General features: G+C 40.6%; 1 protein-coding gene across 5 annotated transcripts in view; it reads right to left on the bottom strand.

Moving 5' to 3' along the window:
* Positions 1-20,611, bottom strand: part of LOC113830752 (transcription initiation factor TFIID subunit 2) — a 74,790-nt gene extending 54,179 nt beyond the window's left edge. For 2 of the 5 annotated variants that reach the window (XM_027431696.2, XM_027431698.2), the window contains exons 1-7: positions 20,460-20,611; positions 19,969-20,023; positions 15,090-15,250; positions 12,006-12,136; positions 10,319-10,460; positions 9,320-9,551; positions 576-760 (exon numbers count right to left, since the gene is read on the bottom strand). In XM_027431696.2, the coding sequence (XP_027287497.1) occupies positions 576-760; positions 9,320-9,551; positions 10,319-10,460; positions 12,006-12,136; positions 15,090-15,250; positions 19,969-20,023; positions 20,460-20,542 (989 nt within the window). In that variant the 5' untranslated portion in view covers positions 20,543-20,611. Of the gene's footprint in view, positions 1-575; positions 761-9,319; positions 9,552-10,318; positions 10,461-12,005; positions 12,137-15,089; positions 15,251-19,968; positions 20,024-20,459 lie in introns of those variants that run through there. The other 3 variants (XM_027431697.2, XM_035449695.1, XM_027431699.2) reach the window with 3 other exon arrangements.
* Between the last annotated feature and the right edge of the window lie 960 nt (positions 20,612-21,571).

Genomic DNA, 21,571 nt, shown 5'->3' with positions numbered 1-21,571 from the left:
TTTCCAGTGTCTAGTAAATTTTGGCATTCTGTTATTTACTTCTAAATATATTGTTTCATTCAGTTTTTACAACTGTGTTCTGGAGAATGCACAATATTAGTATCTCACATGACACATGAGAACTTTTAGGGACAAGAAAGTAAAACAACCGCCCTGACACATAAAACTTAGAAATTTGGAACCCCACCACCAAAAAAGGGGGCAGAAAAGGAGAGCTAAAACAAAGAAAAGAATTTGTTTTGTTTTTGACAACAAATTGATGATACCAATACATTTTATAGCACTACAAAAAGGCACACTACTGACCCACAAATGTGTGAGCTAAACATTTACAGACACTGAGAACTATACCAGCAATGGAAATGCCAATGATAACTCTGGAGAAGGCACCAGGATGCGTCACTTCCTTATGTAGGAAGCTATACTGTAACATTTTAAACACACCAGATGACCTATAAACTCAGTCAGACCTGGAGTTCAAAACCAATCTTAAATCTGGATCATACAGTCAGCCAACAGATTTGCCTTTTCTCAGTACCCTAATCTAGGCATTCCCCATCTCAAGAGACACTAACCTGAAAATACTCATAGAAGCATAAGCAGCCACCTCAACATAAGCCTCATCGATGAAGACAGTCTTAAAACAGGAGTATGGATAGCGACAAGTCAAAATTTCTTCATAAAATTCAAAAACTTCATGAAGGTATGACGTGGTATGTTTGAGTAATGGAAGGAGCTGGGGTAAACAAAAATGTGTAACCTGCAAATAAAAAGATAATCATCTATCTCAAAAAAGGACATATTTAGTTTTTAATACATTTCATAATGTTGAAAATAGCGGTTGTACAATTATTGGGCTTTCAGATCAGGTTTACAAAATGTTTCATTGTGCTAAAAATTAAATTTAAAATGGATTATAGAAGTTTATTAAAAGCTTACATATGCCCTTTCTGACGACCGATCCACAACGAGGTGAGTGATCATCAGCTCTTACCCAACTCCCATCCAAAGCATTATTCACCCCAATCTCCCCGGGCCTGCTCCTGCTTGGGGTAGACACGCCCAGGCAGGGAGGCGCTCCCTGAATCTGGAAACACCCCACTCTTCCTTCCCTTTCCGCCGACTGATCCACAATGAGGTGAGTGAGCCTCTGCTCTTACCAACTCCGGACCAAAGCCCCATTCAACCCGATCTCCCCCAGCCTGCGCCTGTTTGGGTTAGACCTGCTGAGGAAGACAGGATCTCCCTGAGTCTGGAAACACCCCACTCTTCCTTCCCGTGTCCCCCCCCCCCACCCCTATGGAGGCCTATCTCCTTCAGAGTGAGGAGACTACCAGGAGAGGCAAGACCATCCAGAGCTGCTGACACTGAATTCCTGGCCCCCACACACCACTGGGTCACAAGAGGAGACAGAGAGACCCCACCTGCACCCATTGGAAGAAGATAAGAGAAGAAGACAGAATAAAAACTCACTCAACAACAGAAAGACCAATATGACACCACCGGAACCTAGGGACTCCACTCCAGCAAGATCTGAAAAGACCAACACAGAGCACGAAGATGAGATGGACCTCAAAAATTATCTCGGCAAGATGATAGAGACCTTCAAAAGGGAAACAAGAAAATCCCTTAAAGAAATAGAAGAAAAAGCAAGCAAAAAATTACACGTTATGGAGGAAAAGACAAACCAAAAAATTCAAGAAATAAACAAATCTCTTAAAGAATCTAAAGAAACCCAAGAAAAAACAACCAAACAAGTAAAGGAAGCTCTTGAAACAGTTCAAAGCATGAAAGCTGAAATAAACACAATAAAGAAAACACAGAATGAGGCGATAATGGAAATGGAAAGGCTGGATAAACGATCAGAAACTAAAGATGTGAGTATAACTAATAGAATTCAAGAAATGGAAGAGAGAATCTCAGCTATTGAAGACTCGCTAGAGGATATACATTCATCAACCAAAGAAAACCTCAAGTCCAACAAATCCCTAATACAAAATATCCAGGAAATATGGGACACTGTGAAAAGACCAAACCTAAGAATAATAGGTATAGAAGAAGGTGAAGAAACACTGCTCAAAGGTACAGAAAACATATTCAACAAAATCATAGAAGAAAACTTCCCCAAACTACAGAAGGATATACCTATGAATATACAAGAAGCTTACAGGACACCAAACAGACTGGACCACAAAAAGATGCTCCCCTCCCCCCGACACATAATAATCAAAACACCAAATCTACAGAATAAAGAGAAAATATTAAGAGCTGCAAAGGAAAAAAGCCAAGTAACATATAAAGGCAAACCAATCAGAATCACAGCCGACTTCTCAATAGAAACTCTGAAAAGTCAGAAAGTCTTGGATAGATACCCTACAAGCACTAAGGGAGCATGGATGTCAACCCAGACTACTGTACCTGGCAAAACTCTCAATCACTATAGATGGAGAAAACAAGATATTCCATGACAAAAACAGATTTAAATAATACACAATCACAAATCCAGCACTACAAAAGATTCTGGAAGGAAAACTCCAACCTAACAAGCATAACTACACTCACAAAAACACAGGCAATAGATAATCTAATTTTACCAAACACAAAAAGAAACAGGAGGGCGAAATCCACACACAATGACACCATCACCAATAAATACAAAACAAACAAGAACCAACAAACAATGGACATTAATATCCCTAAATGACAATGGTCTTAACTTATCCATAAAAACATATAGGCTAACAGAATGGATACGAAGACAGAATCCATCCTTCTGCTGTTTACAAGAAACACACCTCAACTTCAGAGACAGGCGTTACCTCAGAGTAAAAGGATGGGAAAAGATTTTCCAATCAAATGGGCCCAAGAAACAAGCTGGTGTAGCAATCCTAATATCTAAAAAATTAGACTTTAAACTAAAATCAAAAGAGATGAAGAAGGGCATTTCATACTCATCACAGGAAGAGTCCATCAAGATGAAGTCTCAATCATGAACATCTATGTCCCAAATAAGAAGGCACCCACATTTGTAAAAGAAACATTACTAAAGCTCAAACCACATATAAAACCACACACACTTATAGTAGGAGACTTCAACACCCCCCTTACACCACTAGACAGGACCACCAGACAGAAACTTAACAATGAAGCAAAGGATCTGAAAGAAGTTATGACCCAACTGGGGTTAACAGATTTCTATATAACATTCCATCCAAACATAAAAGAATATACCTTCTTCTCAGCGCCACATGGAACCTTCTCTAAAATTGACCACATAGTTGGCAGCAAAGCAAACCTTCACAGTTACAAAAGAATTGAAATAACCCCCTGTATCTTATCAGATGACCATGCATTAAAGCTAGAATTCAACAGCAATACGAATGGCAGAAAAACTACATATTCATGGAAAATGAAAAACACCCAATTGCACCATTCCTGGGTTGAGGAAGAACTAAAAAAAGAAATTAAAGACTTTTTAGAATTTAATGAGAATGTAGACACTACATACCCAAACTTATGGGACACTCTGAAAGCAGTGCTAAGAGGAAAGTTCAAAGCACTAAGTGCCCACATGAAGAAACTGGAGAAAAGTCACATTAGAGAATTGACAGAACAACTGAAAGCTTTAGAGCAAAAAGAAGCAAACACACCAAGGAGGAGTAGACGCGAGAAATAATCAACCTGAGAGCTGAAATCAATAAAGTAGAAACTAGGACAACATTACATAGAATCAATGAAACAAAGAGTTGGTTCTTTGAGAAGATCAATAAAATAGACAAAGCTCTAGCTAAACTAACCAAAAGGCAGAGAGAGGGCATGCTAATTAACAAAATCAGAAATGAAAAGGGGATATAACAACGGACAATGAGGAAATCCAGAGAATCTGTTCAGGTCATACTTTGAAAACCTGTACTCCGCAAAATTGGAAAATCTAAAGGAAATGGACAGTTTTCTGGATAAATATCACTTACCAAAATTAAATCAAGATCAGATAAACAGTTTAAATTGACCTATAACCCCTAATGAAATAGAAGCAGTCATCAAAAGCCTCCCAACCAAAAAAGCCCAGGGCCAAATGGCTTCACTGCAGAATTCTACCAGAAATTCAAACGAGAGCTAATTCCAGTACTTCTCAAACTGTTCCACACAATAGAAGCAGGTGGGATATTGGCAAACTCTATACGAGGCTACAATTACTTTGATACCCAAATCACACAAAGATAAGACTAAAAAGAGAACTACAGACCAATATCCCTCATGAACATCGATGCTAAAATACTCAATAAAATACTGGCCAACCAAATCCAAGAACATATCAGAAAAATCATCCACCATGATCAAGTAGGCTTCATCCCAGGGATGCAAGGATGGTTCACCATACAAAAATCCATCATGTAATCCACCATATAAACAAACTGAAAAAGAAAATCCACATGATCATCTCACTAGACTCTGAAAAAGGCTTTGACAAAATCCAACATCCCTTCGTAATAAAGATCTTGGAGAGAACAGGAATAACAGGAACATATCTAAACATGATAAATGCAATATACACCAAACCAATAGCCAACATCAAACTAAATGGAGAGAAACTCAAAGCGTTTCCTCTAAAATCAGGAACAAGACAAGGCTGTCTACTCTCTCCATACCTCTTCAATATTGTACTTGAAGTTCTAGCTAGAGCAATAAGACAAGAAAAGGGGATCAAAGGGATACAAATTGGAAAGGAAGAAGTCAAACTTTCACTATTTGCAGACGACATGATAGTCTACATAAGTGACCCGAAAAACTCTACCAGGGAACTCCTACGGCTGATAAGCACCTTCAGCAAGGTAGCAGGATACAAAATTAACTCAAAAAATCAGTAGCCCTACTATAAATTGGATGATAAATCCAATGAGAAAGAAATCAGGGAAACATCACCTTTCACAATATCCACAAGCAACAAAAAATATCCTGGGGTAACACTAACCAAAAAAGAGAAAGACCTGTACAATAAGAACTTTGAGACTTTAAAGAAAGAAATTAAAGGAGATACCAGAAAATGGAAAGATCTCCCATGCTCTTGGATAGGTAGAATTAACATAGTAAAAATGGCAATCCTGGCAAAAGCAATCTACAGATTCAATGCAATCCCCATCAAAATCCCAACCCAGTTTTTCACAGACATTGAAAGAACAATACTCAACTTTATATGGAAAAATAAAAAACCCAGGACAGCCAAAACATCTCTTTACAATAAAGGATCTTCTGGAGGCATCAACATCCCCGACTTCAAGCTCTACTATAGATCCTTAGTTCTGAAAACAGCTTGGTATTGGTACAAAAATAGACAGACAGACCAATGGAATCGAATTAAAAACCCTGATATAAGCCCATGCACCTACGAACTCCTTATTTTTGACAAAGGTGCTAAATCTATACAATGGAAAAAAGGTAGCATCTTCAATAAATGGTGCTGGTACAATTGGATTTAGACATGCAGAAGATTGCAGATAGATCCTACCTGTCACCATGCACAAAACTTAAGTGCAAATGGATCAAAGATCTCACCATAAATCCAGCCACACTGAATCTTCTATAAAAGGAAGTGGGAATTACCCTTGAACAAATTGGCACAGGAGACCACTTCCTGAACATTATGCCAGTAGCACAGACATTGAGGTCTGCAATTAATAAATGGGACCTCCTGAAACTGAGAAGCTTCTGCAAGGCAAAGGACACAGTCAGTAAGACAAAACCGCCACCCACAGAATGGGAAAAGATCTTTCCAATCACACATCTGACAGAGGACTGACTTCCAAAGTACATAAGGAGCTCAAGAAGCTAGCCACCAAAAGACCAAACAATGAAATTAAAAAGTGGGGTGCAGAATTAAATAGAGAATTCTCAACAGAGAAATCTGAAATGGCTGAAAGACACTTAAGAAAGTGCTCAAAATCCTTGGCCATCAGAGAAATGCAACTCAAAACAACCCCGAGATACGACCTCACACCTGTCAGAATGGCTAAAATCAAAAATACCAATGACAATCTATGCTGGAGAGGATGTGGAGAAAAAGGATCACTCCTCCATTGCTGGTGGGAGTGCGAACTTGTAAGACCACTTTGGAAATCAGTATGGCGGTTGCTCAGAAAAATGGGAATCAATCTACCTCAATATCCAGCCATTCCTCTCTTGGGTATATACACAAATAGTGTATGTTTATACAACTGTTCATAGCAGTATTGTTTGTAATAGCCAGAACCTGGAAGCAACCTAGATGCCCCTCAACTGAAGAATGGATAGAGAAAATGTGGTACATTTATACAATGGAGTACTACTCAGCAGAAAAAAGCAATGGAATCTTGAAATTCGCAGGCAAATGGATGGAACTAGGAGAAACCATCCTGAGTGAGGTAACCCAGTCACAAAAAGACAAACATACTATGTACTCACTCATATATGAATTTTAGACTTAGAGCAAAGGTTTACCAGCCTATAATCCTCTTCACCAAAGAAACTAGGAAACAAGAAGAACTTTAAGAGATAAATGGACCTCAGCAATGGGAAGTGGCATGAACTCCTGACTTAATTGGGAGCATGAGGGTAGGGGAGAAGGAGCTGCCACAATAAGAGCAGGATAAGAGTAGTAGAGGAGAGGAAATGGAGGAGCAGAAATACTCAGTTGGGGGAAGAATAGAGGAGAGAGAGCAGGATGAGAGATACCATATCAGAGGGAGTCTCTATAGGTTCGAGAAGAGATCTGGAACCAGGGAGATCGCCAGAGACCTACAACGATGATATGACCTGACAATCCAGGCAATTGTGGGGAGGATAACCTAAAAGCCCTTCCCCTAAAATGAGATTGATGACTACTCTTTATGCCATCCTAGAGCCTTCATCCAATGGCTGATGGAAGCAGAAACAGACATCCACAGATATACCCTGAGCTGAAATCTGGAATTTAGTTGAAGAGAGGGAGGAATAAAGAGCGAAGGGGTCTGTACCAGGTTGGAGAAACCCACAGAAACAGTTAGCCCGAAAAAGTGACAGCACATCGACCCCAGATGCTAAGAGGCCAGTACAAAACTGATCCAGACCCCTGAACATGGATGTCAATAAGGAGGCCTCTGCACTCCATGTAGCCTCTGGTAATGGATTACTATTTTTCCCTGGTGTTATGAAGAGACTTTGAGAGCCCATCCCACATGAAGGGATACACTCTGGCCCTGGACACATGGGGAATGTCCCAGGCCCCGCACCGGAAGATTTGGTGGACTTTGTAGAGTCCCCATTGAGGGCCCTACCTTGACTGGGGAGTGGTTGGTGGATAGGGTGGGGGATAGGTTGGAGGTGGGGGAGGAGGGATGGGAATGAGGGGAGGAAGAGGGAGAAAGGACTTACATGTGAAACAAGCTTGTTCCCTAACTTGAACAAAAAAAAAAAAAAAAAAACAGCTTACACACAAGGAAAATAAAAACTGGTTCCAAATTAAATTTTTCTCTTCTCCATAAACAAGAAAGAATTAAAATTTAAGGTTTTGCATAATCTCTAACTCATGTGTTGCAATTTAGCAAATACTGTATATATTATAGTAGTATTTTAGTAATTTTTGTGTATGCGTACAATGTTGAAGATTGGACCCAATACTTTGCACATGCCAGTCAAGTAGCACCAAATCTCAGTGCCTGAATCTAGGAATTAATAGTTTATGTTGCCTGGCATAGTGGCTTATAGCAATAATTCTAACTCTTGGGAGGCTGAAGCCAGCCTGGAATACAGTGAGATCAGCTGTGCAGATCTAATGCTGATCAGAGCTATCTGTGCCCAAGAACCATCACTCTTGCCACCCTCTAGTGTTTCACTACACCTTGCATACTGGAGAGACAATCTGTTAAAAGAGCCACAGTAGAGATAATAGTCATGTTTTTCATGACTATTCAAAACAAGTATCACAGAGTGTCTCATGAAACAATTCTATGCCAAATGAATGAAGAAGTCAGGTTGGGCTGCACAAATCTGTAAAGCCAGCTCTTGAGATTGGCTGTCCACGTTCCAAGAATGGAGTTGTGGTGAGGACTGCGTGCTTGTGAGAAAACTCCAAGAAGCCAAAGGTCTTGTGATCTCAGTTGCCTCAAAAATACGGAACTGTTCTTGGAATAGGCTTTTGTGTCCCTCCCTTTTGTGCAGAGAATAGGAGTGAATTTACTTCAGATTATTTATTACAACTGGCTATTACAGTTTATATACCTCTATGGAAACAGGTTTTTGCCACATGTGGCCACAAATGGCTTGATTGCCACATGCAGCTTGTCCTTGTGAAAGTACCTTTACTCATGTGACTCTACTTAACTAGAGCATAAATTGTCTGATGCTCTGAATAAAGTTGGCTATATTAGTCAGCCTCCTTTATCAACTGTATTCCCCAGGTCCCATTGCCTCTAGAGCAGTAAACAGAGGATCACAGGTTCAATACCAACAAGAGCTACATAGTGAGACTGTCTCAAAACGGTTTCATCTAGAAGATGGTATCATAGACAATCTTGTCACAGTAGACAAAAGTTTGACAGGTAAAGGCCAGATGCAGTGGTGCGTGCCTCACTACTCAGGAAGCTGAGGCAGGAAGATTGTCATGAGTCTGAGGAAAGCCTTGGCTACATAGTGAGACCGTCTCAGAACAAACCAAAAACAAATCAAAATAAACCTAAAATAGTCCGAAAGGTCAAGACTAAAAAAGTAAACACACAAAAGAAGTCAAGGCTAGGAGAAAATATTTATGACTAGAGAAATGTAAGTAAATAAGTAAACTATTTTAAATTTATGAAAAGTTTGATTTGTTTTCTAACCCAGTGCTTAGCATTAAAAATAGTAATAGTAGTAATAGTATTAAAAATTCAAGTATACCCTGGCTATCGTGTTAATTTGGTTTCTAAAATTAACTGTCATTATTAATATCCTTTTTGTCACAGTTCTATGAAGCTGAAAAACTGCAATTTGGAAATTAATGTAACACATGACGTCAAGGGAAGTCTATGCTGCACAGAGACCTTATTGAACACATGATGTCAAGGGTGGTCTATGCTGCACAGAGACCTTACTAAAAAAAGAAAGCAGATTTATTCTAACTTTACCATATTGAGGCACAGAATGACCAGTTTACCAGTTAGAATCCTGGTCAACAAACTGGACAAAATGGTTTTCCTTCCAAGCAAATGTGACATGAGATCTTTTCTTTCAGTGATAACCTTGACAGTTAAAGGTAAAACTCTTTTATTGGAGCCTCCTTTTCCTAAGGAGTAAAAGTTCAGAGGAGAACAAGGCAGGAGAAAAGACTCACCTCATGCATATATGGGTCTACAAGTATTTCAAAAGGTCCAATGGCCAGGGAGATATTGGGTGCTGCTGTGGGAATAGTAAGCACGTAATGGAAAGTCTTCTTCCTCATGTCGTGGGTGTACACTGTCTCCACCAAATCTCCATTGGACACGGCTACCATTGCAGCATCTACTGTAAATTCTAATTTCCATGTACACAACTCAGAGTATGAATCAACACATGGGAACCAAAATCTACAAATACATTAACAGCACAGAAAATACTTTAAACTTCAAATTTCAGGTCAGGTCTTACTCTATCATACAATCAGTACAAGAGACCCAAATAAAAATAATTCTAAAATACAATCTTTGACTTAGAAGGATTAATAATCTTAGCCAAGTACTCACATTATAAAATATTTCAGTAACAAGCAGTAAAGTACAGAGGATGGGAATGGATTACAATGTCACATAAAGAAGTAGGTGAGCCTATCAATGTTAAACAACAACAAAAAAACAGCTATAACCCATGAATGAGTCCATTCACTTCAAGTTCAAAACCAAGCACCAGCAATGGTATTTCAGAAACAGAGTAAAGAGAAAGAATGCCAGGTGGGAATGCTGAAGCAGAGGAAACTCTGCCAAGTGGTGATGCTATTTGTGTTAATCTGATTGGAAGCTCAATTGGTTTGTTGATTTGTGAAAAGTTGTTATGTTTTTGCATTTAAATGTGTACAGCTTACTGTATGCTGAATTTCACTATAAAGTTAAAGAATCAAGCTGATATATTATTTCAGGATTATTCCCAAAAGGAAGAGATGAAGATGAAGAAAGAAATGAAAAGACAGAATGAATAACCATGATTCAGAAGCAGCTTAGGGGACACACACACACAAAAAAATAACAAGTTTACAAAAAAAAAAAATCATGCTTATACTTAGCATTCTAAATGAATAAATACACTACATATTCAATACATAAAAATGAAGTTTATTGAAATATATGAATTGATAATGTACCTTGTAGAATTTTGATATCCACAAGAGAAGACATGAGCACCTCTCTCTGCCATACTTCCCTCTACACTGGGTACCACAAAATGAAGACCTCCTTTCGGCTGATCCAAAGAAAAATTAATATGTATCTTCAGAACCTTTAACTCTGCAACAAATAAATACATACATTCACTGACATGCAAATAAGCAACAGTAGCCTACATAGGGAAGACACTACAATGAGAACCGCAGCCTGAGCATTGTATTAAGAAACCACAGAGATGCTTGGGATGCAGCTCCAGTGGTACGGCACTAGCCTAGATACCAGAGGCCTGGGATCAAATCCCACTACATAAAAACAAAGAAGCGATACCACTTGCCACAGCGTAGGCTTTTATTGTTTCCACTTAAACTAGTTGATGGTGTGCCTCCAATCAATCTGCCTCATGTGGTTTCCCACAAAGCACAGCACCAAGTGTATCATATTCTCTTCTCAACATTTTGGACACGTAATGTTTTCAGAAAAAATTTTACAACCTCTAATATGGATGCCTTAAGGTCTTTCAAACGCAACTGCAATTCTACTTTTCAAGTTTTTTCTCCTTTTGTATTTTCTCCCAAATTGTTAACTCTATTTGACTTGGGACGGTAAAGGACAGAAGGTAGGATGGGGAGGATTACTCAAGAAATTGCATCATATATTAAGTTATATTTTATTTCTGTACAGTAAAAAAGCCTGTTAGCATTAGGTTAAAAGAGGTTATTTTAATTCCCCCCCTGTGACTATGCAATAAGCTTCTACATAAGCCCTAAAACTGAGTGATCCCACTATGTTCTCATCTGCTCCCAAACACAATGAAAACAAAGTGCTTTCTTTCTTCTTTCCTTGACTTTTATGAGACTAAATGAAGGTAGATAGAAGCTTTCAGACAATAATTGTAATGGCTAAAATTTTAAAACAAGGAAAATAAAACTTTAGAAAGGTTAAACTCAAAGCATAAAGGACATGTGGCAAGAGTTCAAGTTCTAGCTTCTGCTCTACCACAGATTAGCTCAGTGAAGTTAACTGTGGGACCTGAGAATGCTCTGCCACACATTAGTTCAGTGAACTTACACTGTGGGACTTGAGAATGCTCTACCACACATTAGCTCAGTAAACTTACACTGTGGGACTTGAGAATGTTCTATCACACATTAGTTCAGTGAACTGTGGGACTTGAGAATGCTCTACCACACATTAGCTCAGTGAACTTACATTGTGGGACTTGAGTATGTCATATGAGTATATGACAAGGAGGAATTGAACAAGGGGATTTTTAAGATCATTAATGCTGCAAAAATGATACAATTTCAAATGGGTGTGACACCACCTGACCCATGCTCACTCTATCCATACGGTTTTTAAAGTACTTTTCATTAAAGAAACAAAACAAAAACAATGAAAGGAGCTGGTGGCAAAGCCTAATAAAAGAGAACTTCCCTAGCATTTACAAAGCCCTGGTTTCCTAGCACTACAGAAAACAGAGCAACCAGTTATTTTTGTAATAGCCTGTACCTAAGACATTCCTATAAATCCATGACCTTAAAGAAGGAAGTCATTTTCCAACCCCTTTTGCACATTTCCAGTGGTTAGTTTACAGTTTACGACATCACTACCTTTCTAGCTTCTAAATCTAATAGGATTTATTTCACTGTACAGTAAAATACATTCCTGGTGTTTTACCATCGACATGCTTCCAGAGCTCTGATGGAACCTTAATGCAGAGTTCTCCATTCCCCGCATCAGGGTCCACAGCACTAACCGCAGCTGCATAGGCATTGGAAAAATAATTGAGATTTCTCCTGGGGAAATAAAAAGCCAACTTGTAATAACAATAAGCCACAAATTTGACCAAGATCTTTCTAAACATCAATGGACATCAATTATTTCTAAATACTATGTCTTCTTAAAACACTTGTTAAGAATTCCTTTAGCCAAGGTAGCTACCCCTGATGCTATTCCCATGCTAAGACCTAATAATGGAACAGACATGGTGGGGCATGCATTTGATCCCAGCACTCTGAGGCAGAGGCAAGAGGATCTCTATGAGTTCAAGGACAGCCTGTACTCAGGGAGGGAGGGAGAGAAGGAGGGAGCGAGGGAGGGAGGGAGAGAGGGAGGGAGGGAGGGAGGAGGGAGGAGGGAGGGAGGGAGGGAGGGAGGGAAAGCAAAGAGAAACAAAAATCCCAACAGCTAAAAGAACACAGTGATTAAAGTGATCACTGTGTTCACATCCTTCATTAACTCTGGAAGGCCAAAAATACTATTTTTCTAATATCAATTTTTTTAATATAAATGTAAAGAACACAAGGTATACACCTACATACATGAGTATACATACAGTCACATACATCAAAGACCAATTTCTTAAAATACTGATGTTTTACTATATTTTTATACTTTATTAAAGTATTTTATAAAATAAAGAAGTATTTTTTCATACAAGTAAAATAGTTTCTTTGGAATAACTGAGGTTCCTAACTGTGTTCTGTGTCTACAAACTATAGTGTTGCCAGGCACATGGGAGGGCACAATGAGGGCACAATTGTAACTTCAGCACTAGGTAGGTAAGAGGGTCAGAAGTTCAGATTCATCCTTGGCTGCATAGTGAGTCTAAAGCCATCCTGTGCTACATAAGAGCCTTCTCAACACGAAAATATATAAACAAATGTTTTCTTCTTTGTTAGGACAGCAGGACTTTCAGAAGCAAGTCCTCTTAAGAACTGGATAGTAATTAAGTAACACTGTATCATTTCTTTACCCTTTGTACGAACTAATCAGTTACATTTTGGAGTCTTTGTTCTCTAAAGCCAACTGCAACCCCATTTTGAACACATCAGATTAATAAAGACAAGGCTAGCTGTGGTGACATAAGGCTATAAATCTAGTTCTTGAGATGATGAGATAGGGGAATTACCTCAAGTTCAAGGCCAGCCTGGTCAACATTGTGAGTTCCAGAACAGCCTGAGGTACACAATAAGACTGCCATTCAAAACAAATACCCAGAGCAGCTAAGTTTCTACAGCCAGCAAGAAAACTAGTTAAACTCTTCCTGAGTGACCTAGCCTATTAAGCTCTGCTATGAACTGGAAGGAAATTATAAAATACATTCTGTATCCACCAACTGCCTAATGTTGAAACATTTTCTTTATAACTTTTTTTCCCTGGAAAAACATTTTTTTCACTGGAAAAAACATTATCATAGCACTGGCTTAGGATGTCCATACACAAAAAGACGAGATTATCTTCAAATATAGAGCACAACGAAGGTGACTTCCTTAACAGACTAGGATTCCCATTGCTATCCCAGTCCCAGGCCATTCTCTGAGTGCTGGGCTCTCCCAGCAAACTCCTGGTAAAAACATGAATACTGTATGCTGTGGTTAGCTGCTGGGTCCATCATGAATGCAGAGTTCAAGGGTTAACACGGTAGGTATTTTATCCTCTGGCAAGCATTAGGTTTTACAGGACTGTCTTCCATTCATTAGTGGTAATATAGTTTACTACTTGACAGCAGATTTTCTTTCCTCCAGCGGAATTGGTATGAACATAGTTTTGTAGCCAGTCTTTCTATGTCAGTGTTATTACTGTAGTCCAAGCAAGCACTGAGATCTTAGCGACTCACATTCATGAAAAGAGAACTTAAAGGAATAATTCAGAGGGTTCCTGGATTTTTCCACCACCATTTTTCTATCTCCTTTCTGAGCTTGAAAGTTTCTAAACCAATGATTATCAGCATCACAATTATGTCTAAGGATGAGACCAGGGTCTCCAAATCTTCTAGTCCCTAGCTGCAGTGTTCTCGAGCTTTAGCTCCTATCAGAATCACCTAGAAGACTTGCTAAGCACAATTTGAGGGACTCTGTGCTGTCTGATTCAGCAGGATTGGGCAATACTTGAGATCGGACAGATCTAAAATGTTCCTAGGTTATGGTGACATTGCTTATCTGGGAATACACTTTGAAAACTGCTGCATTAAGGCAATATGACACTATCTCAGGCCAACTAAAACACATCTTAACTGAAAAGGGTTCAAGACTGAATTTGGCATCCCACTTCAACACACTGAGAAGCACAGAAATAATATAACCTAGTGCTAAAAATGCCCTCAAATTCAGCTGACAGTGGAATATAGGATTTCATAAGATTCTTTAAAATAGTGCAAATATTTAATAGACTATTTTAAAGTGTCTCTGGTCTGAAGATGACGGTGACCATCTAATTTACTAAAATGATTTATTGCTATTTATTAAGTAAACACTGATATAACATTAAAACAGAAAACTAGTTAAGACATTAACCAAAATAAAGGTACTGAAACTTCCCAGATAATGCACTTCCCAGATAATGCTTCTGGGAATGTATAAAGAAGGGAATTTTTTTTTTGGGGGGGGGGGGTGGTTTTTCAAGACACGATTTTTCTGTGTAGCTTTGGAGCCTGTCCTGGAACTCACTCTGTAGAGCAGGCTGGCCCTAAACTAACAGAGATCTGCCTGAGTCTTACCTCTGAAGAGCTGAGATTAATGGCATGAGGCACCACTGCCTGGCTGAGGAAGGGAAATTTAATAACTTACTACACTGGACAAAAGTGTGAAAATCTCTGAGCCAAATTTTCAGTGCAGTAAAATCATCAGAAATTATATGACATATAGATCTATTAAAATAGTGGAAAATTGGCTGAAAAACAGTAATCCAGCAATCATTAAAAACAACTGCCAGAATGACTTAGCAAAGTTATTAAGGTGTCTAACTTACTGTTTTGACTCACTGTGACAAACTTCTAAGGTTGGATCATTATAAATAAAAGCAGCCTCCAAGTCATTGATCCTGACTCGGTAAATTCTACACTGTTTACTGTTCAACTTGATTCTATTCAGGTTGGCAACTGTAGGAAATATAGTCAGCTCCACAAATCCCTGTAAAGATAAAGAACAGTTATTATAAACGCTAGAATGGTTCAGAGCCTATTTCTTTAATTGCTACTTATAAATGCTACCTCCAAAGATAAAATCCCAAATAGCTACATATACTTGAATGCTCTCCAAGAGTCTTAACTTCACACATTAATTGTACCAGTGTCTGAGTGAGTACAATTTATATAGATTTTACCAGCCTGGTGCTTCCTTTATCTGTGCAATTCATGGTAAGTAAGCCACTGACTAGAAAAGTGAAAACACTCACTGATCTCAAATACATGAATTTCTAGGCAGATTGTAACCAAAACAGGATAGAGGAACAGAAAATGGTACAGGAAAATGTCACAACCATGAGGTTGATGTAAAACAATCTGATGGCACAAAGAATGCCGGCTTAAAAATCTACACTGCTGAAGCTAACAAGTGTGAGGAAACAGGTCTCAGCAAGTACTGCCAGAGAGAGCAAACCAGGCAGAAGCCTCGGTCCTTCAAATACTGATGGATTCCCTGCCAACCAGTCCCTCATGCTATATGCTTCTACCATGTTACCTGATGGGCATGGAGTCCATCTAAAGAAACCACCTATGAAACAACTGACCTCTAAGTACTCTTACCAACATGCTGCTGACGCCAATGGGAAAGACAGGTGAAATATGGGGAGCATGACCAATGATTTCATATTCCTGAGTGTAAACTGTTATGCTTATAGATGAACTATGGGAAGGAATAACATATTTCAGATGTAGTGATTACAGACTTCAGAGGTTCCAACAGGAGTTGCTAGGAGCAAACAGTCAGTACAGAGGACTGGACATAATGGCTAGTTCTACACACTGGGGCCACACTACCTTCTGAGGTGTCCTCTAATTCTGATACCAACCTCTGAGGAAAAGAGTGCTACCTGAAACCTTTAAACAGATGCCCTAAGAGATGGGTACTATTGGAAAGTATTTTAGCTGATAACATACATCAAAAAGCTAAGGAAATGCTAGCTAGAAATAGACCTATCTTTCCCACTGTTCTATAGTGCTCTGAGCACAAAGGATTTAAATAAAGTTCATGAATATTTTATGTATAATTTGTGGACTAACTCTTCAAAAACATGCAGCTCAACAGCCACTATGCTCCCAATTCCCAAACAAGAATCACACATTCTTAAATCAGACCATCAGCATGGATCAATGGTTGACATCAGAAAGAGCAAAGGCCAAAATGTGGGGAAGAAAAGTGTGTACTGAAAAGCACAAACTAAGCTGGTGGTAACACACGCTTGTAACATTTGGACTTGAGAAGTGGAGACAGGAGGATGGCCACACGTTTGAAGTTAGCCTAGACTACATAGCAACATCCTGTGTTGGAAAAAGAAAAGTGTAAACCATGAGCCAGTATAGTAGGAATCCCAAAATACATAGACTCCCCTTCCCTCTATGTAGTTTTAGCAGGGCTGGAACTCTCCATGGAGATCCAGTTAGCCTGAAACTCAAAGATCTGTCTGCCTCTACCTCTAGTGTTCGGGCTAAAGTTGTGTGACAGACACCATGCCTAGCCCCAAACTGTCTTAAATTACCCTGTCAATCACCCAATGACGAGCGTAGATAAATAAGCTTAGATGAAGTGAAAACCAGCAAGTAGAACTGAATGAATCTGGCACTGGGAGTGGTGGTGCACACCTTTAATTCTAACACTTGGGAGGCAGAGGAGACAGAACTCTATGAATTCAAAGGCCAGCCTGGTCTACATAGTCAGTTCCAGGACATCTAGAGCTGCACAGTGAGACTGAGAAGGAAGGAAAGGAAGGAAAGGAAGGAAAGGAAAGGAAAGGAAAGGAAGGAAGGAAGGAAGGAAGGAAGGAAGGAAGGAAGGAAGGAAGGAAGGAGTAAAATAAATCTGTAACAGCACTTATTAGAAGACTGAAGCAAAAGGATGATGAGTCTGACGCCATCCTGAGTTATATAGTGAGCCCATCTCAAGAATCCAAAAGAAAAGTGGATTAGAAAAAGTTACGGAAAGAGCCATTAGCCAATACTTACCCATACAGAGTGCAAGAACGGTGTTTGGTTTCTAAACTAAGGCTGATAATATGCAAACAAAGGGAGTATACTTCAGGAAAACCATTCTCTAATATGACATACAGCCCTAACATGCATACAATGAGACCCATGAATCTTCACAAGCTTTGAAACCAGCATCCTTAGCCACTGTCGTAATTCAAATCCCCAAATCATCTAACATCTCAAATCAACTCCTTTCATTAGTGTTTTCTCCACCACTACACAACTAGCTATCTCATGGCTTCTGATAGTTTTGAAAAGTGTTTACTTATTATATTTACATGAATGACTCCTGAATGTCCCATGCTCCTCTTCCTCTCCTCTGCAGGACAGCACTATGCCTGCTCTGAGATCCTGCTCTGCATATTACCCTCTTCTGTGACTATAATCTTTTCTCTCTGTAGAATTTCCCCTGTGCCCAGAAGTATGCTCAAAGTCTACTTATGAGTGAGCACAGATATCAAAATAAGCCACAGAAGTAAAGTGCATAAACGCAAGGTTTTTGTTTTTCTCTTTTCGTTTTTTGAAACAGCATCCCCTAAATAGTCCAGGCTCATATCAAACTCCCAGTCTTATTGTCTCAGCCTCCAGAATGTAGGGTTACAGGTGAGTACCACAATGCTCAGTTGTTGGTTTTTCTTTAAGAGGAGGTCTCTCCATTTTGCTTAGGCTGTTCTAGATTTGCTAGGCTCAACTGATCTTCCCACCTCAACCTCCTAAGTGCAAGGATTCTAGGCAGCCACCACTGTGCCCATCTTAAACACAGATCCACAGAGCTAATGTAATAGCTCACCGATTATCAGGTGCTGAAAAAGATGGAAATGGTATCTTATGATGATTCTCAAGTCTAGTGGGGATAAAATCAATCCAAAGTGCAGTAGCAGAGATTATTTATCTAATTTCTATAACCTAAGCCAGTTCACAGTCCTAGAACAGAGCCCTCTGAGTAAATGGGAAGCCAGTCTCTACCACACAGTCTCCTGAATCTATTTTCTGAGACTACCTAAGAAGGCTCTGCAGCCATCTGCCAGGTCAGTATCCATTCTGAAAACAGAAACAAAAGAGAACACCTGAACCTTGTTGGGTCATCATAGCTTGGTTCTTCTGAATGGATAGAATATTTGTACTCTCAAATATTGTCACCAGAGTGCAGTAGTCAGGCAGGAAGTCTTTGGAGGCCATGTAATAAATGGCATCACAGGTCAATGACATTAGAGTAGGACTAAGTTTACTTGCTTAGCACTATAATATATGTTGTAGACGAGGTCCCTGGTCCAGTGAAGTAAGGGCACAGGGAAAGAGTAGCTCTGGACCGATCATTTCTCTATTCCAGGATTGTAACCCAAGCAACAAGATGTGGCTGTGGTTACAGAAAGTAATGACAGAAAAATGTGAACAAAGACCACCAGAGGTTCTGCTAGACCACATGTGGGCAGTAGCCCGTTCTTCTATTATTATTTCATCTACTTATTTTCACTTTAACCTCCATATTCTCAGCTTCCTCATGTATAAAGTTAGGATTGAGACCTTATCTACCTCAAGAGTTTACAGCGAAGGCTCAATGAGTTAACACACACACCCCTTAAGGAATGTCTTACTGACAGTGAGGATTCAACTAACATTCTCTATAATTCAATCAGATTGACTCTGCTCCATTGTAATCGTGCTCAGCTGGAGAGCTCCATCATGTCTTCCCCACACTGCTGGAATAACATCTTAAATACACTGCCTAATTCTTCCACGTTCTCTACATAATCCACCAAACGTGTTCCAGCTCCTAAACTTAAGATAAACAGCAATCTGTGGCAAATATTACAAGAACTTCCATAAATGAACACCTGCCTCTAAAGACTTTTTTAGGATCTTTCTTTTTTTGTTGTTTTTTTTTTTCGAGACAGGGTTTCTCTGTGTAGCTTTGGAGCCTATCCTGGAACTCGCTCTGGAGACCAGGCTGGTCTCGAACTCACAGAGATCCGACTGCCTCTGCCTCCCGAGTGCTGGGATTAAAGGCGTGCGCCACCAACACCCAGCCCTTTAAATTCTAAGACTACTTTGAAAGTTACACTTCCCTATCTTTGCACATATACAAACATAAGTCTAATGAGGAAGCTGATATGATCTGTCAAAGAAAAGAGACTCTAAGATCTACTCTATTTAATTCATATAGGTTCTTCAGAGAAAGTACAATAAAACACTTAGGTTTTCAATGCCCCTCCTCCCCCACATATTAGGTTGTACTGGTTAACCATAAATCTAACAAATCTCAAAAAAAAAAAAAAAGTTTATTCAAAACCTCACTACAAAGCAGTACTACCTAAACCACGTCAGTGAAGATTCAGAAACAGCAGGTTTCTCAGACACCAAGTCAGGTCAATGTGTGTACACTTTAATTTGTTTGTGGCTTATTCATGTCTAATGCACAATGTGGAAGTGCTTGATTATAAAGACTTTGTATTCCACAACATACACAATGCATTAAACATTTTAATCAGGAGAGACGTGGGGAGAACTGAGGCAACATAGATAGCAAAAGCATATATGATAATCCCACAGACTTGAATTCTAAGTTCTTATTCTGGAGGCACAGTCACCCGGAAGACTGTAGCCTCTAAGAACTGTGGAAAGGCTGACTTACACTGTTTATGATGACTGTTTATGATATCTTACCACAACAGATTTCCTCTGGAAGTTTATGTTGTTGATGCAGACGACCTGATGGGTTGTATATTAAAAAAAAAGAAAGGAAAACGACAATCAGTAAACCAAAGCTCACGGTACCCGAGCACTATAAATAAGAACTGTCTTCCAAGCAGCTCAGAAACCACAGCAAGCCTGCTAATGAGCGAGCTGCAATCTTCAGAGTCTACGAAATGAGTGTCCTGCTTATTTTAACTGTCAAGGGTCATCATGGACAGGTCTGTCTGGACAAAACTGCGGCAGTGCTCTGACGGGCTTGTGAGCCTGCGTGGGGGCGGGGGGGGGTCAAGCCTGCTGAATGACACTGTCACTCAAAACGTCGCCTCTCTGCAGACGTCCCGTCCTCTGGGGTGGGCTCTGCTTCCCCCCCCCTGGCTCCCCCAGACCCATCGTCACTCACGGAAACGGTGCAAGCCAAGCCCGGGAAGGGGAAGGTCCGGGGCGGGGCGGGGGGTACTTATAATTTGTACGGCCGCGGGCTCTCGAAGCCCTTGTCTCCCTTCTTCCTGTTCATCCTGGAGGACTCGACGCCGGTGGGCGGCATGAAGCGCTCGCTCCCGCGGGGCTCGCCCTCCCGGCGGCGGCGGCGGCGGGCGGGCGGCGGCGCGCGCACCCGAGCGCCCCGGCCGCCCGCTCCGCTCCTCGACCGCTCGCAGCCGCCTCCGCCCGGTCCCCGTCACGCACAAGAGCCGCTCGCCAGCCGCCGCCGCCGCGCCGAGCCGCCGCCCGCCGACATGCTGCCCGTAGCCTCTGACCCGGGCGTCACAGGAAGTATGCCCGGCGTGCGGGCGGAAGCCGGAAGTCGGTCCGGGCGTCCGGGGGCGGGGCCTGCGCCGCGAAGCTGGCTGGGCTGCGTCTGGCTGCCGAGCGAGCTCTCGCTCGTCTCGGGGTTTAGGAGAACGGAGGAAGGATTCCCTGCGGGAGATGAGAAGAGCGGGGAGGAAGGAAGGGAGGGGACGTGAGGTGTCCATAAAACGCGCCCGGACCCCGGGATGCAAAGTGATGAGACCGCAGGGACTCTCAGTCCCCCACGGCCTCAGCACTGCTTATGCATCTACAGCTCTAAATCAAACCACATGCACAAATACGGAAAGCATCATTTAAAGTCATGGTAAAGCCGTTGTATTTGCATTTCCTGTGGGTCCCAAGTGGCAAGCCAGTGGCTGGTGACTCTGTTAATTGTGGATCGTCCGTTAACGATTTTGCCACCTTCGTAGGTTGAGCTTTTCTTACCCTTTCGAGTGGTCCTGCTGACAAGTTCGTCAGCTGATTTTAAATTATCTGAACTTGGCCTAAAGCAAAACCAATTAGGAAAATAAAGCCATAGCTTTATCAGACGTTCCAAAACTAGAAATTATTTGTCCCCAATGAACATTGCTTTATTAAGCCCACGCAAGGTAAAGGCAGAGCTCACAGATGCCCGACACAACAGGATCGCTTCCTCACTCTTTCTCATTTGCTGGGACATCCTCGGACTTACATCATTTTCTACGATTTTATAAGACCCAGAAGGACAGTGGTAGGCTTGTTCCAAGTTCGAGTCTTCTCGGAGTGGAGGAGGGTGCAGTGAAAA

The sequence above is a fragment of the Cricetulus griseus genome, chromosome 10, assembly GCF_003668045.3.
Source record: "Cricetulus griseus strain 17A/GY chromosome 10, alternate assembly CriGri-PICRH-1.0, whole genome shotgun sequence".
Lineage (NCBI taxonomy): Eukaryota > Metazoa > Chordata > Mammalia > Rodentia > Cricetidae > Cricetulus > Cricetulus griseus.
The sequence above is the reverse complement of the archived record's forward strand: the minus strand, read 5'-3'. Positions and strand labels throughout refer to the sequence as shown.